Source organism: Ammospiza caudacuta, chromosome 6 (genome assembly GCF_027887145.1).
Source record: "Ammospiza caudacuta isolate bAmmCau1 chromosome 6, bAmmCau1.pri, whole genome shotgun sequence".
NCBI classification, from domain to species: domain Eukaryota; kingdom Metazoa; phylum Chordata; class Aves; order Passeriformes; family Passerellidae; genus Ammospiza; species Ammospiza caudacuta.
Genome location: NC_080598.1, coordinates 19,107,778 through 19,134,878, shown reverse-complemented (window position 1 = coordinate 19,134,878; position 27,101 = coordinate 19,107,778). Strand labels below are relative to the sequence as shown.

Sequence of the window (27,101 nt, the reverse complement as noted above, 5' to 3'; positions counted from 1 at the left end):
AGGTTAGTTTTTAATGTAAAGGCAAAGTTGTGGACAGGAGTATCATATATATGATGAAGGTATCTGCATTTCTGCTCCTGAAAATTGCAGAGGGATGTCATTGCAGGGTGGCAGGAGCCCCTGCTGCTACACACAACACAAGCTCTGGGAGAAGAGTGTGTCCAGCCTCTGGCCATCTCGTGAGCTTTATTCCCATTTCACTGGCTGGTGGAGCTCCCCTGCAAGGAGCAGCACCTTCAACAAGGAGCTGACAGAGCCATGCCCAGTTGGACGTGCTCTTCTCCCAGAGTTTGTGTTGTGTGTAGCAGCAGGGATGTGATGGCAGCCTGCTGTGATTTTCAGAAGCAGAAAAGCAGATGCCTTCAGCTCCTTGAGTTTTAGAAGCCCATTACATAAATGTGCAGTGTTAACATTTTGTTCACAGTTGTAGAAGTGGCAGCACCGAGGGACGGCTGGATGGAACCCACAGGGTGGGTGAGTGTTAAACAGTGTTTTTACACCTCTGCCAACAAAATATCCCTGTCCTACAATGAATGTTTTTGCACTTACTAGTCCCTAATTTTCTGCTGTCTGGAGGCAAATTACAGCTCTTGTATGACCAGGGCAAAACCCCAGGAACTTATTGATAAGTGATGCAAAGATTTACACAGTGTTGAGAAGAGTGAGAGAGAGATTTTGCTGGGAGAAGAGCATGGAGCTGAGCATTGGGGATGCAAGCCAGCAGCCAGACAAGGAAACACCTGCAGAACAGTGAGCCTTCCTGAGGCTTGCTCTAGAGGAAACTGTTTGTTATAAGCATGTCAACACTCACACTCTGCTAGGAAAGAAATCCTATTTATGTAGGCATATATGGGAGAAAAAAAACCGGAATTTTCAGACCAAAGGTGCAAAGTTAAATATTTAGTTGGGAATTGGCTCCAGCTACTTGTCAATTAAGTTGCAGCAATTATCAGTTTTTTCCACTAAGATCATCTGGGCACTTGCAGTCTGCCTCTCTCTGAGCATGCATTAGCTTCTGCTCATGAATTACTTTTTCCCTTTTACTTTAGACCACCCCCCAGTTCTATCTGAGGCCACAAGAAGAGGGACCAGCATAAGGTCAGATTGCTGTGGCCTGTGTGGTCACCTTTGGGGCTACGTATAAGCCTGTGGGGCCGGGGAGCATCAGCCCCTAGGAGCAGCAAGCACCTTTTGTGCTGCTCTCCACCTTTCACTGCCCCTGCACTGCTCAGGCACTGCTCTGCCAACAGGGCCATTAAATTCCATAGAGACCCTACATGGGGCTCACCATATGCTCATGGCTGGACTGACCACAGCTTGCTTATGAGCCAGATGAGCTTTTCCAGCTTTTCCACTCACTCTGATGGCAGTGGATGATGCTTAGAGCACTTGTGGAAAGCACTGGTTAAATAATACAGTAACTCTCTACAGAGATTTGGTCATGAGGAGAGTGAGAATCTTTCAACCTCGTGGTGTGCTGTCTTGACTCCAAACCAGTTTGCTATTTCTTGCCCTTTTGACCATGTGTTTGAGAGTTCCTGCTGTCCTTGAAATACAACTTCCTCATGCAGCAGCCCCTTCACTATGCAGCTTGGATTGATGCCTGCAGCACGCTCCTAGAGGAGACACTGCTGAGCAAGTCCTTGCAAAGCCTTAGAAGCTGGCAAATCTGGGTGGACCCTTGCAGTGCTGGAGCGTAAGCAAGCCAACTCCTGCCAAGGTAAAGCTGTGTTTATAAGCTGCAGACACACAAAATATTTTTTGAAGTAACAGTTGATAGACACCTAGTTTTTCTAACCAGGTGCAGAAGTATGTGTTTGGAAAAGCAGCTGGCTATAATTCTCCTCTAGAAATGCAGCCAAAGGGGGAAGATGCCCCACACAGATCTCGGCCAGCACAGCTGAAAGCAGTTGAGGTCAGAAGTTGCTGTGAATACACAGATCACACACATCCTGCAACTTTCTCATGAAGTGTCATTGCAGCTCTCTCTGTTGGTAAAATGCAGCTGGGGAGAAAAGTGATCTATTTCTTAACTCTGTAGTTCCTCTTCTTGGAGAAGGAGCAACTGGCAGCAAGAATCAAACCTGTCCACTTAGAGATTTAACAATGTGTGGGACAGAGGGAAGAACCTGGGGGTGAAGAGGGAGAGCTCTGGAGAAGTCTTGGAGGCTGTTTTGGAAAAACACAGGCTGTATGTGTTTTGCAGTTTTTGGCCAGAGCTATCAAACCCATAACTGACTGCAGTCCTGCTGGTGAACCCACTCCACTCCCCACCATGCCATCCCTCTCACCCCCAGCACAAAAGTGCTGCCTTCATCACCTGGCATTTGGGGATCCCTCAAACAGATTTATACCTGGAGGCAACTTGCATATCCACCCCTGTCAGGAGGGTCAAGGGGAAAAATCCACCTCTTTATCTGGAAGGGATATATGTGGTGGTTGTTCAGTTTGCAAGGAAGTGACGCTCCTTGGGAGAAATATGTTCAGACAAACTTGGAGGTGCCCACCAAGAACTAAAGCCCTCCTGTCTTCCAGTTTCTATTCCCTTAGACTCCAGCAAGCAAAGAAGAAAGGTCCCTCCCAGCATTTCTTGGAGGAAGATGCAAATGCCTGCGTTGCTCACCCTGGAGTCACTGGCAGTCAGCTAGCTGGGTTGTTTATATTATCCCAAACCAGAATCCCCTGTCTCCCCTCAGCATCACTGAGTGCTGTTGTTTAACCCCAGTGTGCAGCAGCTTGCTCACGGGCATGCTTGGTTTCTTTTTAGCCCTGTTACATCAGCAATGAACTATTCCAGTCTTTATTCACCTACTAATGAATTATACATTGATTATACAATAAGAGCTCTCTGCATTGAAGGGCTGCGCTCTGGCACCTCCCAAAGCACAGCTCAGCCCAGCTGTGACTCAGTCTTCTCTGATGCCCTGAGAAAAATGAATGTTCACTTTCTGGGCTCATAAGCTAAGAGGAGAGAGCTTCTGCTTGGATAGGAAGCCTGCCTGAGTTTTCACTCCCCCAGCTGGAGCTCCAGCAGGAGCTGATGCTGTCCTTCCCCCACCACTTATATAACCTGACCTATCACCATAGATACATTGATATAAATATTTAAGGATGGCAGAGAGACAGGTCAGGCAGATGGGAACCATTTGTTGAGTTTATTAGAAACAGAAAGTTCAGGCTCAGCTACAGGTCTCTGCTTGCTGCATCCCTCTCCCCTGAGGCTGCAAGGCAAGAGCAACCTCCTGCACTGTCACAGAGCTACAACTCAGCTTATAGAGATGGGCATGGGGATTTTTGGATAAGCAGGCACCATCGTCTCCTGCTGGGGCACAGAAAAGGTATTCTGAAAACGTCCCCTTAGATTTGGGGATTAGATTCTTCATATTGTTTTTTCTCTATTCAAAATGAAGGTATTGGCTGGCTCCCCAGGGGTGTAGACAGGTCTCTTCTGAGGGGACAGAGCTCCATAGGCCAGTTACATGCAATGCAGTTTGCCTTTTCTCAAGTCTCTGCCTTGAAAAACAGCATTGTGGGGTGTTGGCTGGCAAGGAAGTTACCCCTGGGTGCTCTGGGACTGTTAACCTCCCACGGAACAAATTTCTGAGTTTCTTATCATGCATCTCCAAAACGTCCTATTTAAAGATCTTTGATGATGTTGCTGTTGTTTGGGGTTTTGTGGTTTGTTTTTTTTTTTTTTTTTACCACCAGAGGTAAATTGAAAATTCTAGCTATTTCTGCAGTATTTTGCAATAAAAATAAGAAGTGGTGGTTAAAAGCTAACTAGGACCTCACTAGCAAAATGATGTGCATTTTTTTCTCCATGGTTTATCCATCAGTTTTGAGCTGGCTGAAGAGGGCAGGGGAATTGTCATGCAAGCCCGATGCATGCAGCCAGAGTATGACATCAGCAGTCATCCTGTGGATAAGGGATTCCTCTCTGCTCTGTCAGATCTCCTGGAGACCCTAGGTAGGTGTTTAGAGCCTGCCTTGATGGTCATCAGTTCATGTCCTGGTTGCCAGCTCCTCAGGCCCATGTAAGAGCAGGGGAGGATGTGTGTCTGTCCTCTCCCCTCATCCCCCTCCCTCACTTTTTATAAAACAAAAGGGGTTTTAAGGGGAAGCTGCTGGAAGGCAGGTGGGCATCAGGCAGATAATCAGGCAGAAAGCCCCAGGGGTTGGGTTTGCTGAGTCCCACTGGTGAGGGATGTTCTGATAAACTGGGACTGGAGGCAGCATCTGCTCTAAAGGACCTGGTGAGTCACACCCAGAGGTGCCAAAACCCACAGGCACTACACTGGTTTTTATAAACAGGTTCACAAAAAACCCCAACAACCAAACAGACAGAAAAAACCACTGCAAGTGCCTCCTCTCTCAGCTGCTTCACTCTGCCTGCAAACCCAATTGCAGAAGCACATTCAAATAGCCTCTTGGGGATGGGCTTATTTTTTTAATTTGGGGTTTGGGGAATTTTTTAAAAAACATTTTTAGAGTTTATTTTTTTTTCTTTCAGAGATGAAAAGCTTGGGGGGAGGTAGGTAGCTTCCTCAGAGCCCTGCCTGCAGCTGGCTGCTCTGTGAACGACTTCACACCCTGAGCACTTGAACCAGGTTTTCCTCTTGAAGAGGGAAGTCATCAGCCCTATTCATAGCACTCACACTCAATACTGGCATGTGACACCCAGACACAAACTGAATTTTTGCAAATTAGCTTTACTTATTTATAAAGAGCTGGTAAAGCCACTGAGAGCCTTGGAAAGGTAGTTGTGGTACTTTATAGGCTGTACAGTGAGTAATGCAGTGTGAGAGATGAGTATGAAATATGAGAAATGAGCGTACAACACCTGAAATCACACATAGTCCTGGGAAACAGTGTCTGTTATCTTGTCACTGCTCTGGTGATGGCATTTTTCTTCCGGTACCTAAAGGCCAAAGTTTTCAAATATACCCAGCTGAGCTGCTTAAAATAACAACAACAAGAAAAGAAAAAGCTTGAAATACTTTTCCACTTACAACTTTTGGAGAAGACTCTTGGCATGGCCAGTTTAAACCCAGTGGGCTTCATGCTGGGAGCTTCTTGATGGTGGAACTGTGCCCTGCCACAGCTGTCCTGAGCAACATGTGCTCCAACAGAACCTTAAGGAAGCTTCCAGAAACAGAACTCTGTTGGCTCCAAACCAAATTGTTGCCTAAGAGAATTTTTGGAGGATACAAAAAAGTTTATTTCTTGTTTTCCATTTTCCTTCACTCCCCAACATAGGAGGAAAAAAGGGCAAAAAGCAAGAGAAGAAAAGCCACAGTGGGGGGGATAAAAACAACACAAAAAAAGCAATCCTAAGCTCCCTGGAAGCAGTTTCAATGCCACTCTTGTGGCAGTGATTGCACTTCTCTTCAGCGCACCAAAGTTGATTTGAGAGTCATTTTCCCTCATAGGTGGTGGGGCTGCTGCTGCTGAAGGCTTACTGCTGCTGGTTCCTTCCTGTCCCACTCACAGACTCTCCAAGCAGCATCTCTGAGAGTTGTTCTGGGAACAGCCTAAGTGCATGAGAGGCTTCTTTGTTCATATAGTCTCCTGTTTTCGACCTCTTTTCTCCTTTTCTTTTCTTTTCTTTTCTTTTCTTTTCTTTTCTTTTCTTTTCTTTTCTTTTCTTTTCTTTTCTTTTCTTTTCTTTTCTTTTCTTTTCTTTTCTTCTTTTATCTTTTTTTTTTTTTCTGGGGTGGGGGTGTTTTACTATTTATAGCTGTAAAGGATGGAGGTGCAGAAAAGAAGATCTCACTGTGGGACACTGTGCTGGAGCAAGTGAGCAGCTCTGGGATCCTGCTGTTGTCATTTGGGCTGATGAGCAGGAGCCACACAGGATTACAGCTATTGCCGTGACCAGATGGGTCATGCTGATAATTCAGGACAGCAGTTACATGCATAAATAGCCTGGTGAACCTCCAGCTTTGTTGGTAAGTCTGGATGAGTGAATGTGGCTTAGAGACAAAGGGGTGATGAATCCATGGCAAGCCCACAATCAGGGACATACTCAGCATAAGTAATTAGGGAATGGAGCCAACTTCTATTCATTCCTGGTCCCTGCTGCCTTATAGGGCACGGGCTGTTACTGAGGGACACAGAAAGTTTTGATGAACATCACAAAGCCCTCGACCAACTCATCCCTGAGGGCAATGGGATGATTTTGCAAGAAGCTGACTCGATTTCTACATACATGTGCAGGAAATGTGTGATAGCCAACAGCTCATTCCCGACTATGGGATGCATGGCTGGGAAGACTCTATCAGAGTGTGCAAATACTTGGCTGAGATGCTGCTCCCTGTAATCCTTCAGTGGAGGGAAGTGCCCAGGCAGGAAGAGGGCAGGTTTCCCCACACGACGCTGTGGGTGGGTGCCAGGTTCATATTTAGCTCGGTGAGGTGCTGACCTTGGCTGGAGCTGCTCACTGATGCCTTTTCCAGGCATCCTCCTGTGCTCTGGTTGTGTCACTTACCACCCTGCCCCTGGAGAAGTGAATGAGCTTCCTGGAAGCACAACATGGGGTGAGAGCTATTTGTATTTCTAAGGATGAGAGAGTGGGCTGAAGTGGGTTTCAGCTGAAAGCTTGGGAAATTTCATCCTGCTTCTACTGGTAGCTTTGAGGGGGGAGGGTTTTAACTAAAATTTCCAAGCCTATTGATATGTGTCACCCTGTTTTTTTTTTTTTTTTTTAAGGAAAGCATGAGTTAGGGAAAAAGTGGGGAAGGAGAAGGAAAAAAAGAAATAAAAAAAGAAGAAAAAAGGGGGGAATCTCTTTGGTGGGCAGCCCTGAAGTCCCCCTGATGCTCTTGTTACCCAGTAACCAAAGGAAAACATCCTGAGTGGTTCTACTGAACTTGATGCAATTGCTTGCAGTACTGAAGCCACAAACTTAAGACAAAATTGTTCAGCAGAGCAGATTTAGATATAGAATAAGAAGAGGAAATGAGGAAACGCTTCTCTGAATTTCAGACTGATGGTTTTAATGCAAAAGACCTTTGGTCTTTTGTTTTTGAGGGGGAGGGGGAATCCCCTCAGGAATGCACCCTCAAACTTTGCTGTACAGAAATACAAAACCTCCTGCAACCTATTCACAGAGGTTTCTCCCTGCACCCCAGGCTGCCTGGTGATATTGAAGAGGGGGCAGCAAGTTTTAAGGGATGGTGGTCAGGTTTGGGAAGTTCCTACAGCCCCCTAACACCTGCCCCTGTGGCTCCTACCTGTGTGTAGGAAATTTTGTTGTGAGCTGCCCCTGGAGGGCGAGAAGAAGGGAAAAACAAAGAAATAAATAAGAGCACATATAAAAAGGGGGAAAAAAGAAAAATGGGGGAAGAGAGAAAAAATGAGTGAAGATGAAAGAAGGGAAGGGAAGGGAAGGGAAGGGAAGGGAAGGGAAGGGAAGGGAAGGGAAGGGAAGGGAAGGGAAGGGAAGGGAAGAGAAGAGAAGAGAAGAGAAGAGAAGAGAAGAGAAGAGAAGAGAAGAGAAGAGAAGAGAAGAGAAGAGAAGAGAAGAGAAGAGAAGAGAAGAGAAGAGAAGAGAAGAGAAGAGAAGAGAAGAGAAGAGAAGAGAAATTAAATAAGGGGGAAGGAAGGGAGAATTCAAAAGACGAAGAAAAAAGAAAAAAATAAAAAATAAGGCGGATAATAGAAAAAGGAGGGGAAAGCAAAAAGGGAAAGAGGAATTAGGAAAAAACAGAAACTGGGGAAAGTGGGGAAGAAAAGAGAGAGGGAAAAAAGAAGAAAAAACCGCGGAAACAGTAGACGACCCCCGGTCTCGGGAAGGCGAGGGGGTGCCTGTGCCAGCCCCGCTCCAGGGGCGTGTCCTGGGCGTGTCCAGGGGCGTGTCCCAGAGGCGTTTCCGGGGCGGGGCGCGGGGGCGGGCGCGGGGCGGGTTTTGTGCGCCCGCCGCCGCCCCGGTCAGCCAGGCAGCACAGATTTGGGAGAGCCGTCGCCATGGGAGTGGAAGGCTGCACCAAGTGCATCAAATACCTTCTTTTCGTCTTCAACTTCATCTTCTGGGTGAGCACAGGGGCGGCGGAAAGCGGGGCTGAGTCCCCCAGCCTTTAAATAAGGGGGCTGCAGTATGGCCCGTCTGCCTGCGCCTGGGTTTAGCCTCCTTCTTGCGCCCCAGCACTGAGACTTGCTGTCTGGGATGTGCCTTAGGGGCTGCTTATTTTTCTTGTCTTTATTTTTTTTTTTTTTTTGGAGGGCGGAGGGGCAGATCAACCTTTGCTTTTTTATTTTAATACATGCATATGTATGTAATTGTACTTGTATATTTCGTGTATATTTTAAAAATAGATATATAGTGGGGAAGGTAGAATTGTAGGATGGTTTGAGGTTGGAAAGGACCTTTAAGATGCTCGCGTCCAGCCGCTGCAGATGTTTATGGGCGCCTTTCGAGGCGGGGGGCAAGGCCGGGGGGGGCTCCCGCTGCCCCTCTTGCTGCGGGTCTGCGCTGGGGAAAGCGGCGCTCCCGGGAAGCAGGGAGAGAGGGAGGGAGGGAGGGAAGGAGAGATGCAGGGATGCTGCCAGGCGGAGGGAGGGAGGGAAGGGGAGGGGAGGTGCCGGCCGTGCCGCCCGCCGCAGAGGAGGGGGCGTTCGGCACACACGGGCGCTGTGGGGCTGGCCAGGGGCGTTCGGCACACACGGGCGCTGTGGGGCTGGTCAGGGGTGTTCAGCAGAGCGCACACGGGCGCTGTGGGGCTGGCCAGGGGCGCTCAGCAGAGCACACACGGGCAGTGTGGGGCTGGCCAGGGGCACTCAGCACACACGGGCGGTGTTGGGCTGGCCAGGGGCGCTCAGCACACACGGGCGGTGTGGGGCTGGCCAGGGGCACTCAGCACACACGGGCGCTGTGGGGCTGGCAAGGAGCGCTCGGCACACACGGGCGCTGTGGGGCTGGCCAGGGGCGCTCAGCAGAGCACACACGGGCGGTGTGGGGCTGGTCAGGGGTGTTCAGCAGAGCACACACGGGCGCTGTGGGGCTGGCCAGGGGCGCTCGGCACACACGGGCGGTGTGGGGCTGGTCAGGGGCACTCGGCACACACGGGCGGTGTGGGGCTGGCCAGGGGCACTCGGCACACACGGGCGGTGTGGGGCTGGCCAGGGGCACTCGGCACACACGGGCGGTGTGGGGCCGGCCCCGCGCCCCCCGGCCCAGCCGGACCCGGCCTCCTGGCCCCGCGCCGGGCACCGCTGCCCCCGCCACCCGAGAAATTATTTTAGGATGCAAATTCTATCCAGGCTGGAGAGGCTGCCTTTCCTGAGAAAGTTTTTCTTGAAATAATCCATGCAGACATGCGGCTAATTTAGCAAAAGGCGGCGTATCCCGGTTTCCCTGCAAACCAGGTTCGTCCCGGTTAGAAACAGCCTCCGGCAGCGCGAGGTTGGCTGGCAGGAGTCCCTCTCCTGCTCCTGCGCTCGGGGGCAACGAGATATGCCCGAGCAGGCTGCTGGTTTCGTGTTTTAAATACTCTGCTTTCCATTCCACGGAATGCGTTTTTGTCTTGGAAGTGAGTCCAGCCCCACCCTGGCAGGCGAGGCACCGCTTGGATGCCCCTTGTCCAGTGCCCTGTGCCCCTTATCTGACATCCCGCTCTGTTGTCGGGGATTTGGGATTTGTTTTTCTCAGTGCTTGCTTAGACAGCGAATGTATCAAGGGGGGCTTGAGAAGTGGGAAGGGGACCGATGGCTTCCAGAGCAAACCCTGCGCTGGCACCTGGAGTGGCACTGCCTGGCTGGAGCCTCTGCCTGCGGATCCTCCCTGGGGTGCCCGGGGAAGCTCTTTTGGGGGTCCCCATCCCTGGGGGTGTAGGGCTTAACCAAGGGGGGGGCTCACTTCAGGCCTGTTCGCCTTGTGTCTGGGTATAACACTGGCCAAGGGGGAGGTGACAAGCTCTGATAACAGCGGTGTTAATTGATACCTGATGTGTTGCCAGCTGTGTGAATGAGAGATAATTCCGCGTTGGTTTTTTTTAACCTTTTCCTCCACCCTTAAAATGGCCGGATGGAGGCGGGTATGGCTGTCTGTGAAGTGTTGTTCCTTCCGAGTTACTGTGTTTATCCCAGTTTTTTTTCCTTGCCTTCTGGTCTCAATTTCCTGCCATTCTTGTCGAAGAAGCTGCCGGCTGTGCTTGCGAGGAAGGGTCTCCTGGGTGGCAGGAAGGATGCTGGGGGCTCTGCACAGCCTCCACTTCTCAGCAGGATCAGTTGTTCTCCTCGAAGTCTTGCAAAAGAGCTGATCTTTTATAAATGGGCATTTTGCTTCCAAGAGGGATTGCCAATCTGTATAATTGCCCCGTTATGACCTCTGGTGCCTCGGCCTACCCTTTTGGAGGGTGCTGCTCCCTGTAAGTGGGAATAGATGCTTCAGTTCCTCCCCAGGAGGGATGCCTGTGAGCTGGGACCCACTGGCTCCCCAAAACAGCTCCCAGTGCTGGACTTGCTGGTCCCCTTGCACTGTCTCCTGTGCAGGCTGGGAGCCTGGACTTCATTAGAATTAACAATGCTTCCTGTGGGGCTGGCCAGCTGAAGGGTGGTTGAATACCAGATCTTGGAGTTTTCGTGCCCTTTTGCATTGCTCTTTAAACTAGTAGGTGAGGGGAATTTTAGGTTTACCAGCGAGGCAGGTTAGCTGCCAACCTGGCACCCCCAGCTGGGGAGGGATTCTGTGGTTAACAGCAAAGTGTGATGATCCCTTTTGCGGGGTGACATTCAAGGACAGAACTGGTGCTGCTGAGCACCCTTGCTGCAGGCTGGCTGTGTTGGGAAACCACCTCTAACCACAGGGAGGTGTGAGACAGGGCACCTGCAGCCCTTCAGTCCCGCCAGCTGGTTATTATGCAAGGGCCAGTGGGCTCCCCGTGCTTATTTGCTTATGATTTGCCTTGTGTGCAGCTGCTGCTCGGTGCTGTTGATGAAAACAAGCCAGAATCAGAGCCCAAAGTTTGGCAGGCACCATGCTGAGCTGCACAGGAGCTTATTCTAGTGCCCAAGAGGAAGAAGGAAGCAATTCTCAGCCTTAGTTACTCTGATAACTTTTTTATATAGCCCCGCTATCCTGCTGGAGTGTAAATAAACTGACACCCCTCTGGCTTCCTCCCCCTGCCTTCCCCCGGCAGCACAGGGGGAATTTCACAAAGCTGCTGTGTTGAAAAAGCAAAAGGAAAAGGTGACCCTGCTGCCAGCTCGTTCATTGAACCTGAGATGTTTCAGTTTTATTTGATTTTTTGGGATTGCTTTTCCTTTGTGCCTGCATTCTTGAGAAGAAGATGCCAAGATTGTGTTTGCTCCAAGGTGGCTCTTGAGGGAGCAGCAGCTGCTGCATGGACCACGTGTACAAACGAGTGTCTGTCCCAGGAGAGAGGTCCCCACGTGTTTCACAGTGCACCCACCTACTGGAGTGGTGGAGGAGGCCGTGGTCAGCACCTGCAGGCTTCACCTGGTCAGCAGAACACAGGGCTGGAGAGACAAAAGTTCTTCTGTGCTGCCAAGTTGTCCTGAAACCTTGGGTGGCTGATGGCAGGTGGGCACTGCCCTGTGCGAGGGAGCAGTAGCTGTTAGTGGGCAGTTTGGCTGGTGTGGTGGGCAGCCTGAGCAGGAGCTGCTTCTCCATCCATCCCATCCCTAGAACTGGGGTGGCCGGACTTTGGCTGCTCTCCTGCATTTTCCAGGCCTGATAGCAGAGCTCAGTGTGTGGGGCTAAGCTGACCACTGCTGCAAAGGGTCCCTGGGGAGGCTGAAGCTATTTTAAAATATAATTAAACATAACCAAGGAGGAATTGACTTGCTTGGAGAAGGATCACTCAAGCTTATTAGCTAATACAGCCCATGGCAGCCTTCCAGGTGGAGAGCACCACTGGCTGCCCTAGCAGAGAGGTGTCTAATTAAAAGGAAGGGCTTGCTCCTAATGCCATTTTCCAGGCACTGTCTAACTCTCCTGTGTGTTGAGGGGATGCCGTACAGCCTGGGTGCAAAGGGAAGGGAGGGCAAGAGCAGAGGGAAGGTGGAAGTGAGAGTCTGTCTCAACAGGGGTGGTGGAAAGGGAAGAGGTGGAGGGGCTGCGTATTTTCTTGTGCAACACCGGAAGATCTGTTAACTGTAGCCTGGAGTCTGCAAAGGCTGCTCAGAGACACTTGGTGTTGGTGATGAGGGGTGACAGTGTGGGGAGGTGGCAGGTCTCTGTGGCAGTTGTCCCATGGTAACGCTTTTGCTGGGTGACACATGACCCTCCCATTGTGGTGAGGAAGGTGGCTGTGTACCACTGTTTTAAACGAAGAATGGAAATCTCAGGGTTCCTGTTGCTCTGAAACACGGGTTTGAGATAACTGTGGACTAACAAAGCAGCTTGGAACTTGCTGTGGGTGCAGGGGTGGCACTGCTCCAGTGCCACTGGTGGCAGTGCCTGGCTGCTTGGCTGCTGGTCTCCCTGGGAATGCAGAGAGCTGGTGAGCAGCAAGGACCTCGTGCTGGTCTAGCATCATGTTCTACAGGTTTTGTTTGGAATCCTGGGACAGTGTACAGGGAAGCATATTTCTGTGTGTTTGACCCTGCAGCTGCTTAATACCTGTCTTTGAAGGGCAAGGGAGAGGTGTCCTTAGCAGGCACAGGACCTACACTCAAGTTTTGTTGCTGGTGTCTCTCTGGGATGTTTTAGGGTGCTCTGTTAGGTGAGTGCAGCCCTTCCATCACCTCCAAAACCTCTTCTGAAGTTTCTGTGTGCAGAAGGTTGCTCTATGGGGGTACCTGATTGCACTTAATAGGCTGGGCTGCAGCTGAGAGGAGGGAGCTGCTGGCTGGAATGGGGATTGCTCTGTTTCCTCACGTGTTTCTGCTATCAGCCACTGTAATACTTATCTTCTGCAAGAGCATTAACAGTGATAAACACTTTGATCCTGCACTGTGGAAGTGCCTTGCACTGTACTGTTAAGAAGGGAAAGCAGTTGTATCCCCATTGTAGTTAAATGCTTATGTACAGGGCCAAATTAATTTTAAAGCAGTATCTCAAATTGTTTTCCTCTCTGCTGAGGGCAGTTAGACCCTGGGAAGTGCTGCTTCTGTCTGCAGCAGGGATCAGGCTGGGGCAGGCTGGCAGCAGCCTGTGGGCACGGTGCTCCCCATCGCAGGACCCCGCTCCTGGATTTTGCTGCTGGATTCCCATTCTCCTGCCATCCATCAAGCTTTATTTGGCCTCTGGCATGCTGCTCCTCTGGGAGTGTTCCTCTGGAGCTTGTTTTGAAAAGCTCTGCAGTGTTGTAGGGCTGGTAACTATAGGCACCAGTGGAGAATTCCTCTCCGGCAGGCAGCTCTATTAATAGCCGCTGCTGGAAGGTGTGCTGCTGGGAGCGGGGCTGCAGGCTGCTCTCCTCCTCCTGCAGGGCATGGTGCTCTTCCCAAATGCCTTGCCTGCAATTCCTGGGCAGGCCTTGCCTGCAAACTTTCAGCCTGACCTTTGGTGGCTGTGGAGCACCATGGCTGTGGAAGGCAGCGGAAAGCCCTCGCCTGTGCTGTCACAGAGCCCTATTTGCCGCTGCTGCCTGTGAGTGCCTGTGCCAAGATAACCTTCTGGGTCGTGTGCCTCTCAAACTGCAGCTCTGTGTCTTACTGAAGTCCCTTCCCCTGCTTACACCGTCCCAAGGGGCTCCAAGGCATCCCACAGTCCACCCCACCATGCAGCCCAGCAGTGATCTCTTGCACATCTCGCCTTAAAATTTCAACTGACTCTTGGGTGTGAAGCCTTGACATGTCAACATGGAGGTGGTCTCAGCGTGGAACCCAAGTTCCCAGGTTCCTGGGCCAGCATTCAGCTGTCAGCCCTTTGCTGCACCCCACACCCTGTCAGCAGCTCCATGAGGTGCAGCTGTTGCAGTAGGAAAGAAGTTAATCTTCTGCTTTTCAGGAGGGGAGGTGCAGGCTGTGGGAAGGTGTGGTGCTGCTTGGGCGCATTCCGTGTGTCCCTCTCTTTCCTGACTCAGTCCTCAGGCTGGTGGTGCAGGACCTGTAATGTGCTAGCAGGGATCTTGCAGGGGCTTGTACTGCCCTTCCAAAGGTAGTTTCCATCAAGTTATGAGTCTCTATCTCCTTGCTTTTTCTCTAGTCATGCTGCTTCACCTAGAGACCCACAAATTACTTGGGAGTAAAGCAGTTTGTTCCTGGCCATATGAGGGGCTTCTTGCATATTTCAGCCTTGGCAAGGCACTTCACTTTTCTGCATCCTGGTTCCCCACACCCGAAAGGAGGGGCATTCATTGTCACTCCATCTCAGCTGCTTTGCAGGTAGTGTTGGAGAGGAGCCATGGGGAGCCCTGGTTGGGCTTCTCGGGTGGGGTCTGGGTGCTGCCCTCACAAAGGGCTCTGCTTCCAGGTGATTTAAGGGAAATTGCAAACCTCTGCCGCATGAGAACCTGTTAAAAAGCTCCAGTCGTCTGCCTTAATAATAAACCAGCTAAAATTCATTAAGCTTTCTTGGCAGCATCCTGCTTCTTGTTAGTAACTGTGGTATTTCCCAGGCACGGTGGCGCGAGCTCTGCCAGCAGCGTTTTTCCAAAGGCGAGCGCCTCTCCCAGCCCCTGGGCTCTCACAGGTTGGGAAGCAGGACCTGGAGGCAGGGCCAGCCATGGCTGTGGGAAGCGGCATTGCTAAATACAGCATCGTCAAACTGCTGGCACCTCCACAGGATGTCTGTCTGCTTAGCTTTGGCATGCCCAGCAAGCTGCCCTATAGGCAGAACTTCTTTCTTGTCCCCCTCCCTTCCAGGAAGTCTGTTTCACAGAAGGGTGGAGGGAAGGGAGCAGGAGGAAAAAGGCTGAGGGCAGCGGAAAGGAATGGGGAGGTGATGCACATCCTGGCATATGTGAGTTTTAGGGAACAACAGGTTAAGGTGGGGGAAACTCAGAAGTGGGGTACTCCACATTAAAAGGGGTATGGGGCTATTCCTTGCACCCCCAATTCATAAGAATTTCTTGTGGAGAGGAGTGACTGAGCTGTGAAAAATGGGCTTGTTCCCTTGCCCCACAGCTGGATCTGGAAATTTTAGGGTGAACACCATGTGCATTGGTGAGGCTCAGTTCAGGAAGGAGCCTCACTATGTGCACCGTGGATTGGGCAACAAACCAGGACAGCACACTGTTCTTTTATCATGGTGTTTATCTGGTGATAACCTCCTGTCATGGGCTGCCCTCCCATCACCCCCTGGGGACACAGGGCATGCCTCTTCCTGGCCCTAGGCAGCATTCCATGGAGACTTTCTCCCCACTGTGTCAACCAGGAACAGCATTCCTGAAGAAACAAGCCTTGGGCAGGGAGGATCCAGCTGGAAAAGTCTGGCTGTCTGTGGAAGAAGCAATAAATCTCTGGAAGCTGGAAAATAGCAGTAAAGCGGAAACGTCGGAGCCTGCAGCACCACCTCTGCTGTGCCGGGAGGCTGCTCAGGGCGGGAGCTCTGGGGCCAGCCCCAGCCTGGAGCACCACTGGTGTGCCTGCTGTGGTGCTGGCAGCAGAACAGCAGGCTGGGCAGGTCAGATTTTGGAAAGCAGGTCAAAGTCCGACACACTGCTGGTGTGGCTGAATTTGCAGCTTTTGGATTATTGCAGTCCCCAAAAATTTAAATGGAGAGCTGTGCTGGGCACTGACCCCATATCATGATCAGTGATGGCCCCAGCCTCTGCAACACTGCTGTCTGACAAGCTGGGGACAGAAAGATCAGTGGGATAACCTGTGTGAGATTACAGATATCCACAGCAGAAAAAAACACTGATACGTATGAGGATGTGCAGCCTAGAGCGTGACACTGCCATCAGTGGTTGGAGCTCTTGTGCTGGCAAACAGCAGTTGTAGGATGGAAGGGGGAGAAAACATCAAGCTTTTATCTGGAACAAGTTGTTCTATTAAAAATGAGATTATCCCAAGCAAGGTACGGTGGAAGGCAGAGTTACCGTGGCAAGCTGACAATGTTTTCTCCCTGTTGTTTTCTTTGCTTTGGGAAGAAAGAGCCTTAATTCTGTTTTGGGCTTCTTGGTGGTGGGAGGATGTATGGTTCTCATGGAAAAAGTTACTCATCATAGCCCAAACGCTGTTTTCATTAGTAAGTGCATGTCATCTTCTCTTAAGAAATACAGCTGCTATTGGATTAAAGCTTCCATTCAGAGGTCTTCCATGCTCTGTTAAAAATGCAAATGGAGTCAGGCGGTGCGGGATGGATGTGTGATGTTCCTGGGGTGCATTCAGGATGGAACCAGGAACATCTGGAGTTGGTTCAGCTGGCTGTCTCAGGCAGACCTCACGGCTGGGGTGGGTGTGATGCGTTAGAAGAGGCTCCATCCCTCTAGCTGGTGTTTCCAAATGATTAAAAAATATCTTGAGGACCACTTGCAGCTTGCTTTCAGTTCTGTCAGGCATTTTAAGGCAAATTTGGTTGGAAAGGAGCTGCTAGTGTCACCCCAACCTCACCATGGGTGGCAGGGCAGGGTGTGCTGGGGTGGCACTGCTGGGTGTGGAGGGCAGAGCAATGTGTCCTTACAGAGAAAAAACCAAAAAGGCTGCAGCCTTTTTTCTTTACCTCTTCCAGCCAGAGAAATCCAAACCTTCTTTGGGATGTCTTCTCTCCTAGCAGCTACCAAGAGAGCTTTACTTTGAGTGGCATGGATTAATTAGGGGGCATATTCCTTCCTGTGAGAGTAAAAACCACAAACTTTGTTATGCCCTCAGACAATGAACAAGGCACTCCAGGCTGGATTTGGGTAACTTTGTGCAAAGCCACAACCTGCCTTATTTGGAGCTGGACTTGAGCACAGACTGACTTTCGTGACTTTTCTCCATAGGCAGTGTTTGGAGAACCTCAAGCTGGCCTCAGTGCAGGAGGGATGAGGGACTGTGCCAGCAGGGAAGTTGCACTGGTTGCTGTGGGAGAAGTGTTAAAAGCCTATTACTTTGGCAGACTGGGGAAAAGCAAAGATTTCCCTTCTTCTCCAGGAGCTGGTGGGGATTTTCTCCCTCTGATAGTAGAAAAGCCCTGAGAGCAGTTTGTCTTGTGAGTTTGGAAATGGTGTGGGTTTGCCCCAGCTTCTGTGGCATTTCTGGAAAAATTCTGTGGCTGGGATTTGTAGAAATGAGCAAGGAGGAAACCAGCAGAACTCCCAAGGGGGAAAACCAGGCTCCCATCAACAGCCTGTCTTGCAGATCCCAGTCCTCCTGTGTTCCTTGTTGTGCTTGCACAACTGGAGACTTTCCACCTTTCCTGAAAAAGCCCTGCTTTTGTTTTTCTTTTTTTCTTTTTGTTTTAATGTGACTTTCATGGTTTCAGTCATGCCTGTAGCTGACCTGATTCAGACTCTTTTCCACTTCTATACTCTTTGGTAGTTTTCTTCCCTTTTTTAAGGTAAATGGCTTCAAGGATTTACAACACTCAAAATTGAATTGGCATTTGAACAGGTGATTTCAGCATTTCACAGCAGTGATAGTGAAATTCTTAAGGCTTTGGGTTTTTTCCCAGATGTTTGTATTTTTTCCCTTATACTTTTAAATGGAAGGGGGTTGTCACAGAGGACAGACACAGTGAGTTGTGCTGGGAAAGCTGTCCTTGGGTTCCTCCCTGTGACACCTTCCCTGCTGTAGTGCCCCATATCCGCTCCCACCTCCCAGGCCATTCCCAGACCCTCCCTGAAAGAGAAAACAGCAAGGAAGTCAGTCATAGAACTTCCCATTGTTTGTACATAAATATCCCAGTGGCTGAGTTGATGTCCCATGTGCAGAATGTCTCCTCCCACATCTGGAGTGTGTTTTTGTCCTTGCCTGGTCAGTGCTGCGTGTCGCTGTGCACACGTGGGTGTGGGTGCACTGCTCTTCTGCTGTTTCACTGCATGGGCAGGCAGCAGTCTTGGCCTGGAGCCCCCCCAAAAATGCTGTGGTGGGGCTTTGGCCTGACCCCCCAGGCCTTGCTCCACTTCAATTCCTGTATTAGGACATTGAGGAAAGCTTTGTGTGCCTGAGGAGCACTAGGTGTGTTTGACTGGAAGCCTGACCCTGGATGGGAAGCAAAACTTGGGGGGAGAAGGGAAAAATGGACTCTTTCCCAGCTTTGTTTGTACCTCACAGAGAAATGAAATGGGGTGATAACATCCCAGTTATCAGCTGGGGCTGATTGCAACTTCTGTTGAAAAGCTCTCCTAAAAACCTTAGTGGCACATCTCCTCCTGCTTGCTTCCACTGAAAATCATAATAAAGCATAATAAAATTCCTCTTGGGAAAGAAATCTCCTGTAGGAACTGGAAGGGGCTTTGCACATCCCCAGAATGAGGGGATCTTCTCATAAAGCAAGGAAGATCATATGGCTCAGGATCTGTGGGGCACAAAGCATGTTCCAGGGCTGATGGTTAGAAAGGACGTTCTTGTATGTTTGTGGGAGGATGAAAAGCAGAGCTCCTGGCTGAAAGCTGCCAGTCTGTGTCTGATGTGGCTGGAGCAGTGGATAACCCTTGCTTCCCTCTGTTTTCTCCCCAGCTGGCAGGAGGCATCATCCTGGGAGTGGCCCTGTGGCTCCGCCATGACTCGCAGACCACGAATATCCTGTACCTGCAGCTGGGGGAAAAGCAGGCCCCCAACACCTTCTATGTTGGTGAGTAGCTCTGGGGGTGCTGCTCTTGCTCATGGCTGTGTGCCCCAGGGTAGGCTGCAGTGTACCCCAAAGCAGGCCAGAAAGCTCCAGGTGAGCACCAAGGAGGTCACAATAAAAGTACTCCTGCTGTCCTTGTACTCTCCAAAATATCCCCTGCTGTGCCAGCCAGAGCCTTTGATAAACGTTGGCTGTGGCCCAAGAGCAGAGTCCAAATCCAGAGCAGCTAAAAATGCACGGGGGGGGGACGTGTTGTGGTGTTGTGGGTGTTCTCCAGAGCACGTTTGGGAAGAGGGGGGACTTCTTGGAAGTGTGTCTTGTTTCCTGTCCAAAGGGACGTAAAAGTAGCAGAGTGGCTGGCAGTGGAGGGAAGCGTGGTGAGCGTGTGACTCATGTCCTCCAGGAGGGGCAGGTGGAGCCTCTGTGCACTACAGTTAAGCTGAGCATGATTTTTGTTAATTTGACAGTGTGCTGGAAGCTGAAGCCCCCTGTTTTTCCCCTGTTCTCCAATGATCCCTCTCAGACGAGGGGGAGACGCTTGCAGGAGGGGCTGGCTGCCAGTCTGGGGCTGGCTTGGAGCACAGGCTGACGGGGCTGGGAACATTGTCTGATCCCATGTCCTGTTCTCACCTGTGGCTAAAATTACTTTCTGGAAAGGGTTTTCCTTCTCATTTCCCTGCTTGCCCATGGAACAGCATGCCTGAGCCCTCTCCCTGGCTGTCTCTGGCTACAGAAGATGCTCCTGCTGTAGATAGCTGTGGGTTTTTCTCTCTTGCTGTCTCTCTCTTCTCCTGCCTCACACCCAGAGCTCTATTTGCAGCATTTCCCCTTTGTAGAGCTCATATTTAAAAACAGAAAAGGGAGCTCACAAGAAGTTAAACACTCTCCTTTCCAGGAACCAGTCCAAACCTCTCGTTCTTTTGGGGGGCTAACAACTGATACCTCCCTAGTTAAAATGTTCTCTCCAAACCTGGGGGACCTGGAGCATGGGGCAGAGTCCCTCCCTCCTGCCTGTTGAGCATCTTTTACTCTTCCACCCTCATTTTGTCTTTGTCCTCAGCCTTTGCTGTTTAGAAGGCACTGGGGAAGGACTGTGGATCCCACCACAACGCTGACTTTCCAACACCCGTGAGCAGCCCATGATTTGAGGCTGGCTGTCTTTTTAAAGTTATATTCAGCAACAGATTGGCCTGGATTCCTTCTGGCAGCTGTAATTTCCATGCAGTAATAACAGCAGAGCATTTCTTTCAGTTGCTGCCTTTCCCAGCCAGACCTCTGGAGTCTGAAGACTGGGATTTCTTTTTGCTTCCCCCCCACCCCTGCTCCCCCCCATTTTTCCTCTCCCTTACAACTGATACTCCCTCCCTTTTCTTCTCTGGCATGCAGTATACACATGCACACAATGTTCCTGCTTTTGGGAACGGGAACCTCTTTGGGCTTGGCCTCTAGAGCTCTGTTGGTTTTTTTTTTTTTCCTTTGCAAATACCACTTTTTGGTGTCTGGCACAGGCTGCTGGTCCCGGGATTTGTCAGGAGGCTTTTAAAGGCCAGCCAGGCTTTGCTGCAGGACAGGGGGAAGCAATAAACACTGTCAGAGGAGGAACACTTCCATCATAGGGTGTGTACTGAGCGAGAAGGGAAGTAGGAAAGCAGGCATTTGGTGTCTCCTGGTTTCCTTGTGTGTCCTTTTCTTTACCCCAAAGCTGGAGCTGTTTGTTAAAAGCTGTGTCTGTGTGTTATGGGAGGGGAAAAATAATGGATTTGAGGGCAACAGGGAAGTGGGAGAAGGAAGCTGTGGGGAACAGCAAAGCTGCAGAGTACCAGGCATGATACTTCAGGCTGCAGCAGGAGCAGGACAGGAGCAGTCCTTGCCCTCGGCTCCCAGACCAGAAGATGACAGCAACCCCCCTGCAGCCCCAGGGCACAGGCAGCTGTTCCCTGCTGCCCTTTCCAGCCCCAGGGAAGGGGCTCCTCCGGCTGGGGTTTCCCACAAGCACCATCCCCCTCCCCAGCAGCTTGGCACTGCCTGCACAAGTTGTCTTGTGGGCTGGCCTGGGGGGTCATTAAACAGGCCCTTGTTCGTGGGCTTCTCCTCAGCACAGCATGCAAACCATCTGATCCCCTAACCACTTGTTGCAGTCTTGGCTTTTGACACTTCCATTTTGGCTCTGGATCCAATGCCCCAGCAAATGCTTTAACTGCTTCAGCACTGTAAAGACCAAGCAGTACCAGGGACGGGGATAGCTGGAGCACCTTAGTTCCATGCTTTTATAGCTATAAAGGAAAATGCTTCTTCATCTGAGCTTGTTTTAAGGTCTGGTAGGCATTTATTTCCTTTATTTGAAGTTCAGAAATCAAAATCCTTCTTGCTCTTGGATAACACTGTGTCTGGAATGCTTTGTCTGTCTGGAGGCTGGGAAGATGTTGGTCACAAGGCCAAAAACATCCTCCAGGATAGCTAGAGGCATTGATAAGTTGCTATCAACTGGCTAACCACTTCTCACATATTTACTGATCCTACACATAAAGTACCATGGAAAAAAACCCAAGCAAATAACAAAACTGTGATTCAGGGTGTTATGAGAGCCTGTAGAAGGCTGAGCTGGTCTCTCTGCAGATATCAGTACAAATTGGAACAGTTCTGATCTCTCCAGAATAAATTAGTGCTGTGGTGTCACTGCTTTTGAGAGCACCTGGGCATCTTGAAAAAGCAAGTGACCCTGGACTTACTACTTTTGCCCTTTCTTGGTGGGATGAAAAAGCCAGGTTCCCCACCCTTCAAAGATTTGGTTATGTGATGCCTGGAGATGGTGTTGTGGATGAAATGCTTTGAGGAGGGCAGGAACGAAAACCTCAGCTCTTGTTTGCCTTAAATCCACACCCCAGGATCTCACCCCTGCCCCTTGCTGGGGTGCCTGTGTGCTGGAGCATCCCTGGCTGATGGTCCCTGCTGCTGCCCTTCCTGTGCTCTCCCCAGGCTGCCCGGCAAGGAACGGAGCACAGCAGCCGGACGGACTCAGCTTCACTCTCTGCTGCCAGATCCAAAATAGGCAATGTGCCTCCAGCTGCTCACAGCAAGTGGCAGGGCAGCACGACCTGTGCCTCTAATTAGCTCGGCCCTGGGAGCGGGGCCAGCCAGGATGGGGAGTGCAAAACCCTCCTGAGCTGGGCTGTGGTTTTCCACATAGCTTTTGGGATGCAGAAGGAGTTTGCTTTGCCTGTGTCTAGGTTTTGTGTGTTTTAGTAGTAAATCCTCTGCTGGGCAGTGTCTCCTCCCTGGAGCATGGTGGCACAGGGCAGGAGTGTGAGGTTTTGGGCAGGCATACAGTGGTGGGGTAAACTTGGCCACTGAGGCTGCTGCCACTGCTGCCTCTCCCTGTCATCCTGGTGGGTGTCACTGTCCCAGCAGTTCTCCCTGTCATCCTGGTGGGTGTCACTGTCCCAGCAGAAAGGCAAGAGGGTTTTTTTGGTGGAGGAGTTCCTTAGGTAATGTTTATCCACCTCCCAAGCCAGTCAGGCAGCAAAGCCTGGGGGAGGCAGGTGGGGTACAGCTGAGGGCAGTGATGGCTTGGGGCTAAGGTAGTGAGTGTCCCTGTGAGTGCTGCTGAGGTGTGGAAGGGACATGGGCTAATGGGCACACAGGCCTCCTTAAGAGGTGAATCAGACTGTCTTCACCATCCTCCTCAGAACAAACACAGCCCAGGATAATGATTTCTGCCCTGGAAACAAGTTCAAGCTGCTTTTCACGCAGACTGGTCTAGAATAAATGGGCCAGAAAGCACAGGGAGGCTTTGAAGTCTTCCTTACAAATGAGTACATATCTGAGCTGAACTGCAGCTGCTCACAAGCTTTCATGGGTGTCTTTAGCATTTTGGAAGTCCTGTCATGAGATTGTGCTGGGCTCAGGGAAATCTGCCCCTTGCAGAGAGGAGGGACTGCTATAGGGTAGGGATGGGGACATCTCTCTGAGCTCTCCCCAGGTTTGCCCATTGTCCTTAGAGCATGTGAGGATGCCCTGGCCACCCTTGCCATGGGTCCCAGATGTGACCAGCAGTGCAGAGCATGCCAGCCTATCACCCAGACAGACCTGTGTTGGCTAAGTGGTTGTGGAGAAGCTATCCCTTCTATCCATAACTTAATTAGCCTTTTTAGCTAATTTAGCCTAATTAGCCTTTTCAGGACTGCCTTGGATGAGAAGCAGTGATTTCTGGGAGGTTTTCATTGCAGGGAGCACTCAGCAGAGATCCAGTGCAAAGGTTCTAGAGGTCAGCAGTGCTACAATGGCTGTGGGCCCACCATGAGCAATGAGAAGGTCTGGGTTTCTGTTCCCACTCCCATCCTTGTCCCCATCCCTCTGGAAATGTTAGGCATGTTCTAGAGATGGTGCCAACTTCCATACATTGTGGGGTTAGACTCAACAGCACATCTTTTGCTAGACTTGTTGTGAAAGGCCAGATAAGAGCCTGAGGCTCCTGCTCTGTAGGTTCTGTAAAAAGCACTAGTCAAAAACCACCTTCAGTCTTGGCATGAGGCGCTGCAGGGATCCCTGTGGATACACAGAACTGGTTCAGGACCGGTTTCTTCTCTCACCCATTTGTGCTCTACTTTGTCAAGGCCCCCTGTGTTGGAGATTTTCCACCAGACACATGAGCTGTGGTCAGGCTTGCGTGCTTGGCAGTGGAAACCAAGGTTTGCATTTGGCCTTGAACCACACCGAGCAAAATGGATTATTTAAAAAATAATATATGTGGGTTTTTAAAAATAGAAGTACATGCATTTTTCTGTCTTGGAAATAAACTTACTTACAGTTAAGGACAACAATGTAATTATTTAGTCCCTTAAAGGGAAAAAACCAAAACCTGAGTTTTACTTGTTCTAGATTTTGCTCTAATCACTGTCAGATCAACTCCTTCAATAATATTGGAATTAATTTTAAAATAGTTTTAAGGCAAAACACTTTTGTTTTACTTTCTTTTCTGGCTTAAACCATGTATCTGACAGTATAGGGGATTTTTTTTGTATTCTTATCACAGAATTCAGTTTCTATTAAGAAAGCAACATGTTATTTCATTGCATTTCCATTTAATTGTAATTCATTCTGCCTTGGTCATGACCAACTCCTGTGTTTCATTTACTCTGCAGACTAAAACTGGTTATGTCTTTAAAAATACACGGATAGCATCAGGTTATTTTGGGTTCAGATCTATCCAACTACAACTAATGTAGTTATTTTTCTTTGTCCCTTCCCATTGGCTTGGCTGCCCTGGACCTGTACCAGAGGTGGCGCTTTGCTCTTCAGAGCTGTTTAAACCTGTAGCTTGGACAGTTTTCTGTAGAAAACCTGCACTGTGCTCGAAGCATGCAAAACCCACAAGGAATCCTCCAGTGGGATTTGTGCTTTTTTTGTGGGTGAGATCCCAGGGCACACAGAAATGCCCAGAAGTGCACTTGGCTGGAGCAAGAGAGGATGGGCCAGCATATTCCAGCCTGGCTCACCTGTGCTGTGCCACCCTTGTCCACCCCAGACATGGGGATGTGCCATGGACTTCCTCCCAGCTCTTGCAGGTGTGCTGAAGTTACAAAGCTTGAGTCTCCTTCAGTGTTTCCTGGGTAGGCTGAGGAGAAGAGAAGAATCCTGACTGTGGCATCTGTGTGGAGTGGATTTGGGTACAATGTGTGCACATGAGGACGTTCTTTGGGGCTTTCCCCACCACCCCTTTGTGTTTCTGACAGAGGGGTGCTCGTGGTTTCTTCTTGCCTTGTTCTTGCACATGAGGGCAGCATGTCCAGGCTTTCATCTCCCCGTGAGAGCTCTCCATGCTTTGTGACCCTGTTGCTCCATCTGGAAGTCATTAGCAGCTACAGAGCAGCAATGTTTTCCTTGGGAAACAGGGTGGAGAGGAACGGAGGGGCTTCCCACTTGTCATCTTCCAGCAAACCCTCTCTTTTTCCAGCCCCCCTCTCTCTCACCCCAGCTCTGCTGGGCCAATTCCACCAGGCAACTGGACAAAAATGTCTGGGAGACCCTGCTTTGCTGGCTGGCTCACACAGCCATCTTTTTCCTGCCCCAACCCTGCCCTGGAGGGACTTTCCACTGTGCCTGTAACTGCTCCCGAGCTGCCAGGAGGAACATCGTGGTCATTTCTTTGGCTGCTGGGAAGGGTGTTCTTCCACAGTGGGGGGTATGGGGCAGGAGGGAGTCTGCCTGCCAGGGAAGGGTGATGGTTCCACCCTTCCCTGCAGCAGCAGTGGTGATAAGCCCAGTGGAGTTGAGCATCTCCAAGCCAGGAGCACCAGCAGGGTGGCACTGAAGCCTCCCTCCTTTCCTCAGAGGCTTGCAAAACTCTTGGATGTGCAGTCTCCCCGCAGGAGCCTGTTGGGAGAATAAACATCTCTCTTTGTCTGTTCTCAGCCCCTTTTTAGAGCCCACCCCATGGGAAGGGCAGGCACTGCTTGGAGAGCTGCCTGGCCTTCCCAGGAAGCATGGTGTCATGCTGGGGGGGGATTTCTTACTTGATTTCTTTTTTGTCTTTTGGAAATACTGCTGTGGTGACCTGGAGGCAGTGGCTGGCTTCCATTTAGCCAAATGAGTTAAGGATGCTGGGAAAGGATTTAAATGAGGGGAGAAGTAGGGTGCTGTCCAGGAATGCCCATGCCTGGAGCTGCACAGCATCTCTGGCTGTGGTGGGGCATGAGAGGAGAGCTAGCCAGGGCTGGCCTGCTCCCTGCTTGTTTTAGAGGGACACTCTGGTGCTTGTTCCTTCTTTTATTTGTTTTTTCATCGTGTCCTTTTTTAAAGACTGTTTATTTCTTCCTTTTTTTTTTTTTTTTTAATTTCTCAGCAGGGACAGAACATGGGTTTTACAACCCTGCAGGCAGCAGCTATGCTGCTTTAATGCCAAAGCAAGTACTGACACTGAATACTGCCTTTTTTGCTCCCTTCCCTGCTCCCAGAACTGAGCATCCTGCTTCCTACCTGCCCTGCAGGTAGAGGGCCCTCCATAGAGGCATCTTCTGCTTGAGCTGGGAGCTAAGCTGGCCTCTTGGCTGCTTTTTTTTCCTCTTTCCCACCTAGCATCAAACCAAGAGAAGTGCTCAATTACTATCAGTTTCCTGTCTCTGATGTTTAGGGGCTTCCCTAAAGATTTACAAAATCCCTGCAGCCTAAAGTAGCACATGCCCTGGTTGTACTGGGGAAAGAGGGATGGTGTTTGGCCCACTGCTGCTGCTTTTTCTGATCGTCATGTCCTGTCATGATGCTCTTGAGGGAGGAGATCATATCATGGCTCCTGTGCTCCTGCTCTGAATTCAGATGAGGAGGTGAAGCTGAGAGTGGTTGGTCTCTCTCCTAAAGCTTTCTGCTCAAAGGCTCCATCTCAAAAGGATGTAGAGGACTCCAGTACTGACGCCCCTCCTCTGACTTCTCCGACTCCCAGATACAGGTCCTGAGGCTCACAGCTTGCTTTGGTGTGGGGCTGGTTATGTGTGGCAGTTGTAGCAATCTTTCTTGCTGCTGCCTTATCAGAGAACCGTGCCATAGGGTCAGAAATCACAGTGTAGTGCTGCTCAGGGATGTGGAGGTGCTTTGGTACCGTGAGCACCTGTGCATGATTTGCTCACTGTCCCTGTGGCTGCAGCTCCAGCTGTTCTCTCATGCACTGCTGCTGAGTGAGGGGGCAGCATGGCTGTAGGCACTGCAGTTTATACCTCTCTCATTTTACTTTTTGTTTACAGCAAACAGCACTGCTTGTTGTAAAACCCCCGAGAAAGCTGCAGTAAAAATGAGCTGGGAAGTGGCATGTGAAAGGCAGATGGAGCCTTGCTCTTGCCAAATTGTGCCAGTGGGGTGGAGCCCTGAAGGAGCAAATAACCATTGTAGTCATGAGTTCCTCACCCGGGAGAGGATTTAGGGGTTAACCCTAAATGCTTACACAGAGGAAGGAAAGGCTTGTGAGGAGACTCCTCTGACTGTGAGGAGGATAATGTGTCATCCCAGGATGGGATGACAGGTGCCTTGCTCACAGACAGAGCCCAAAACCACAGTCGGCGTCATGGTCCCTGTGTGCCAGGAATGAAAGCTAAAATGTGTCAGGCTGCTTTCTGGGAAAAGGGCTTGGTCGTTCCAGTCTGCACCGTGACTGCTGTGAAATAGTCCCCCAGCTGCCTGGCACCCAGTCTGAAAGTGGAGACCCTCCCACCAGCCCCATTCCTTTAGGGGAAGGATGGGTGTGGGAAAACAAACACCATCCAAAGCATGTGGTTGGACACTTGGATTGGCTTCCTTTGCTTTCTCAGCCTTCAGCATGGCATTTCTGTGGCGAAACACCGCTGGCGTTCCTCATTGCACATGCTATTTTTGCAGTAAATACTTTGTGCTTGTTTATAAATAAGCTCCAGCTCAGAGTCCTGCTCTGCTGCCTCCTGGGAGAGGCTGCCGTGTTCTGGCCCTCGGTAACAAAAGGCAACTCCATAACAGCCGC

The 27,101-nt window shown here is 50.4% G+C and overlaps 1 protein-coding gene across 1 annotated transcript in view; it reads left to right on the top strand.

Annotated features, from left to right (window-relative positions):
* The first annotated feature begins 7,897 nt into the window (after positions 1–7,897).
* Positions 7,898–27,101, top strand: part of CD81 (CD81 molecule) — a 33,920-nt gene continuing 14,716 nt past the window's right edge. Inside the window, exons 1-2 of the mRNA XM_058807829.1 lie at positions 7,898–8,031; positions 18,511–18,625. Of these exons, the coding sequence (XP_058663812.1) occupies positions 7,966–8,031; positions 18,511–18,625 (181 nt within the window). The 5' untranslated portion in view covers positions 7,898–7,965. The remainder of the gene's footprint in view (positions 8,032–18,510; positions 18,626–27,101) is intronic.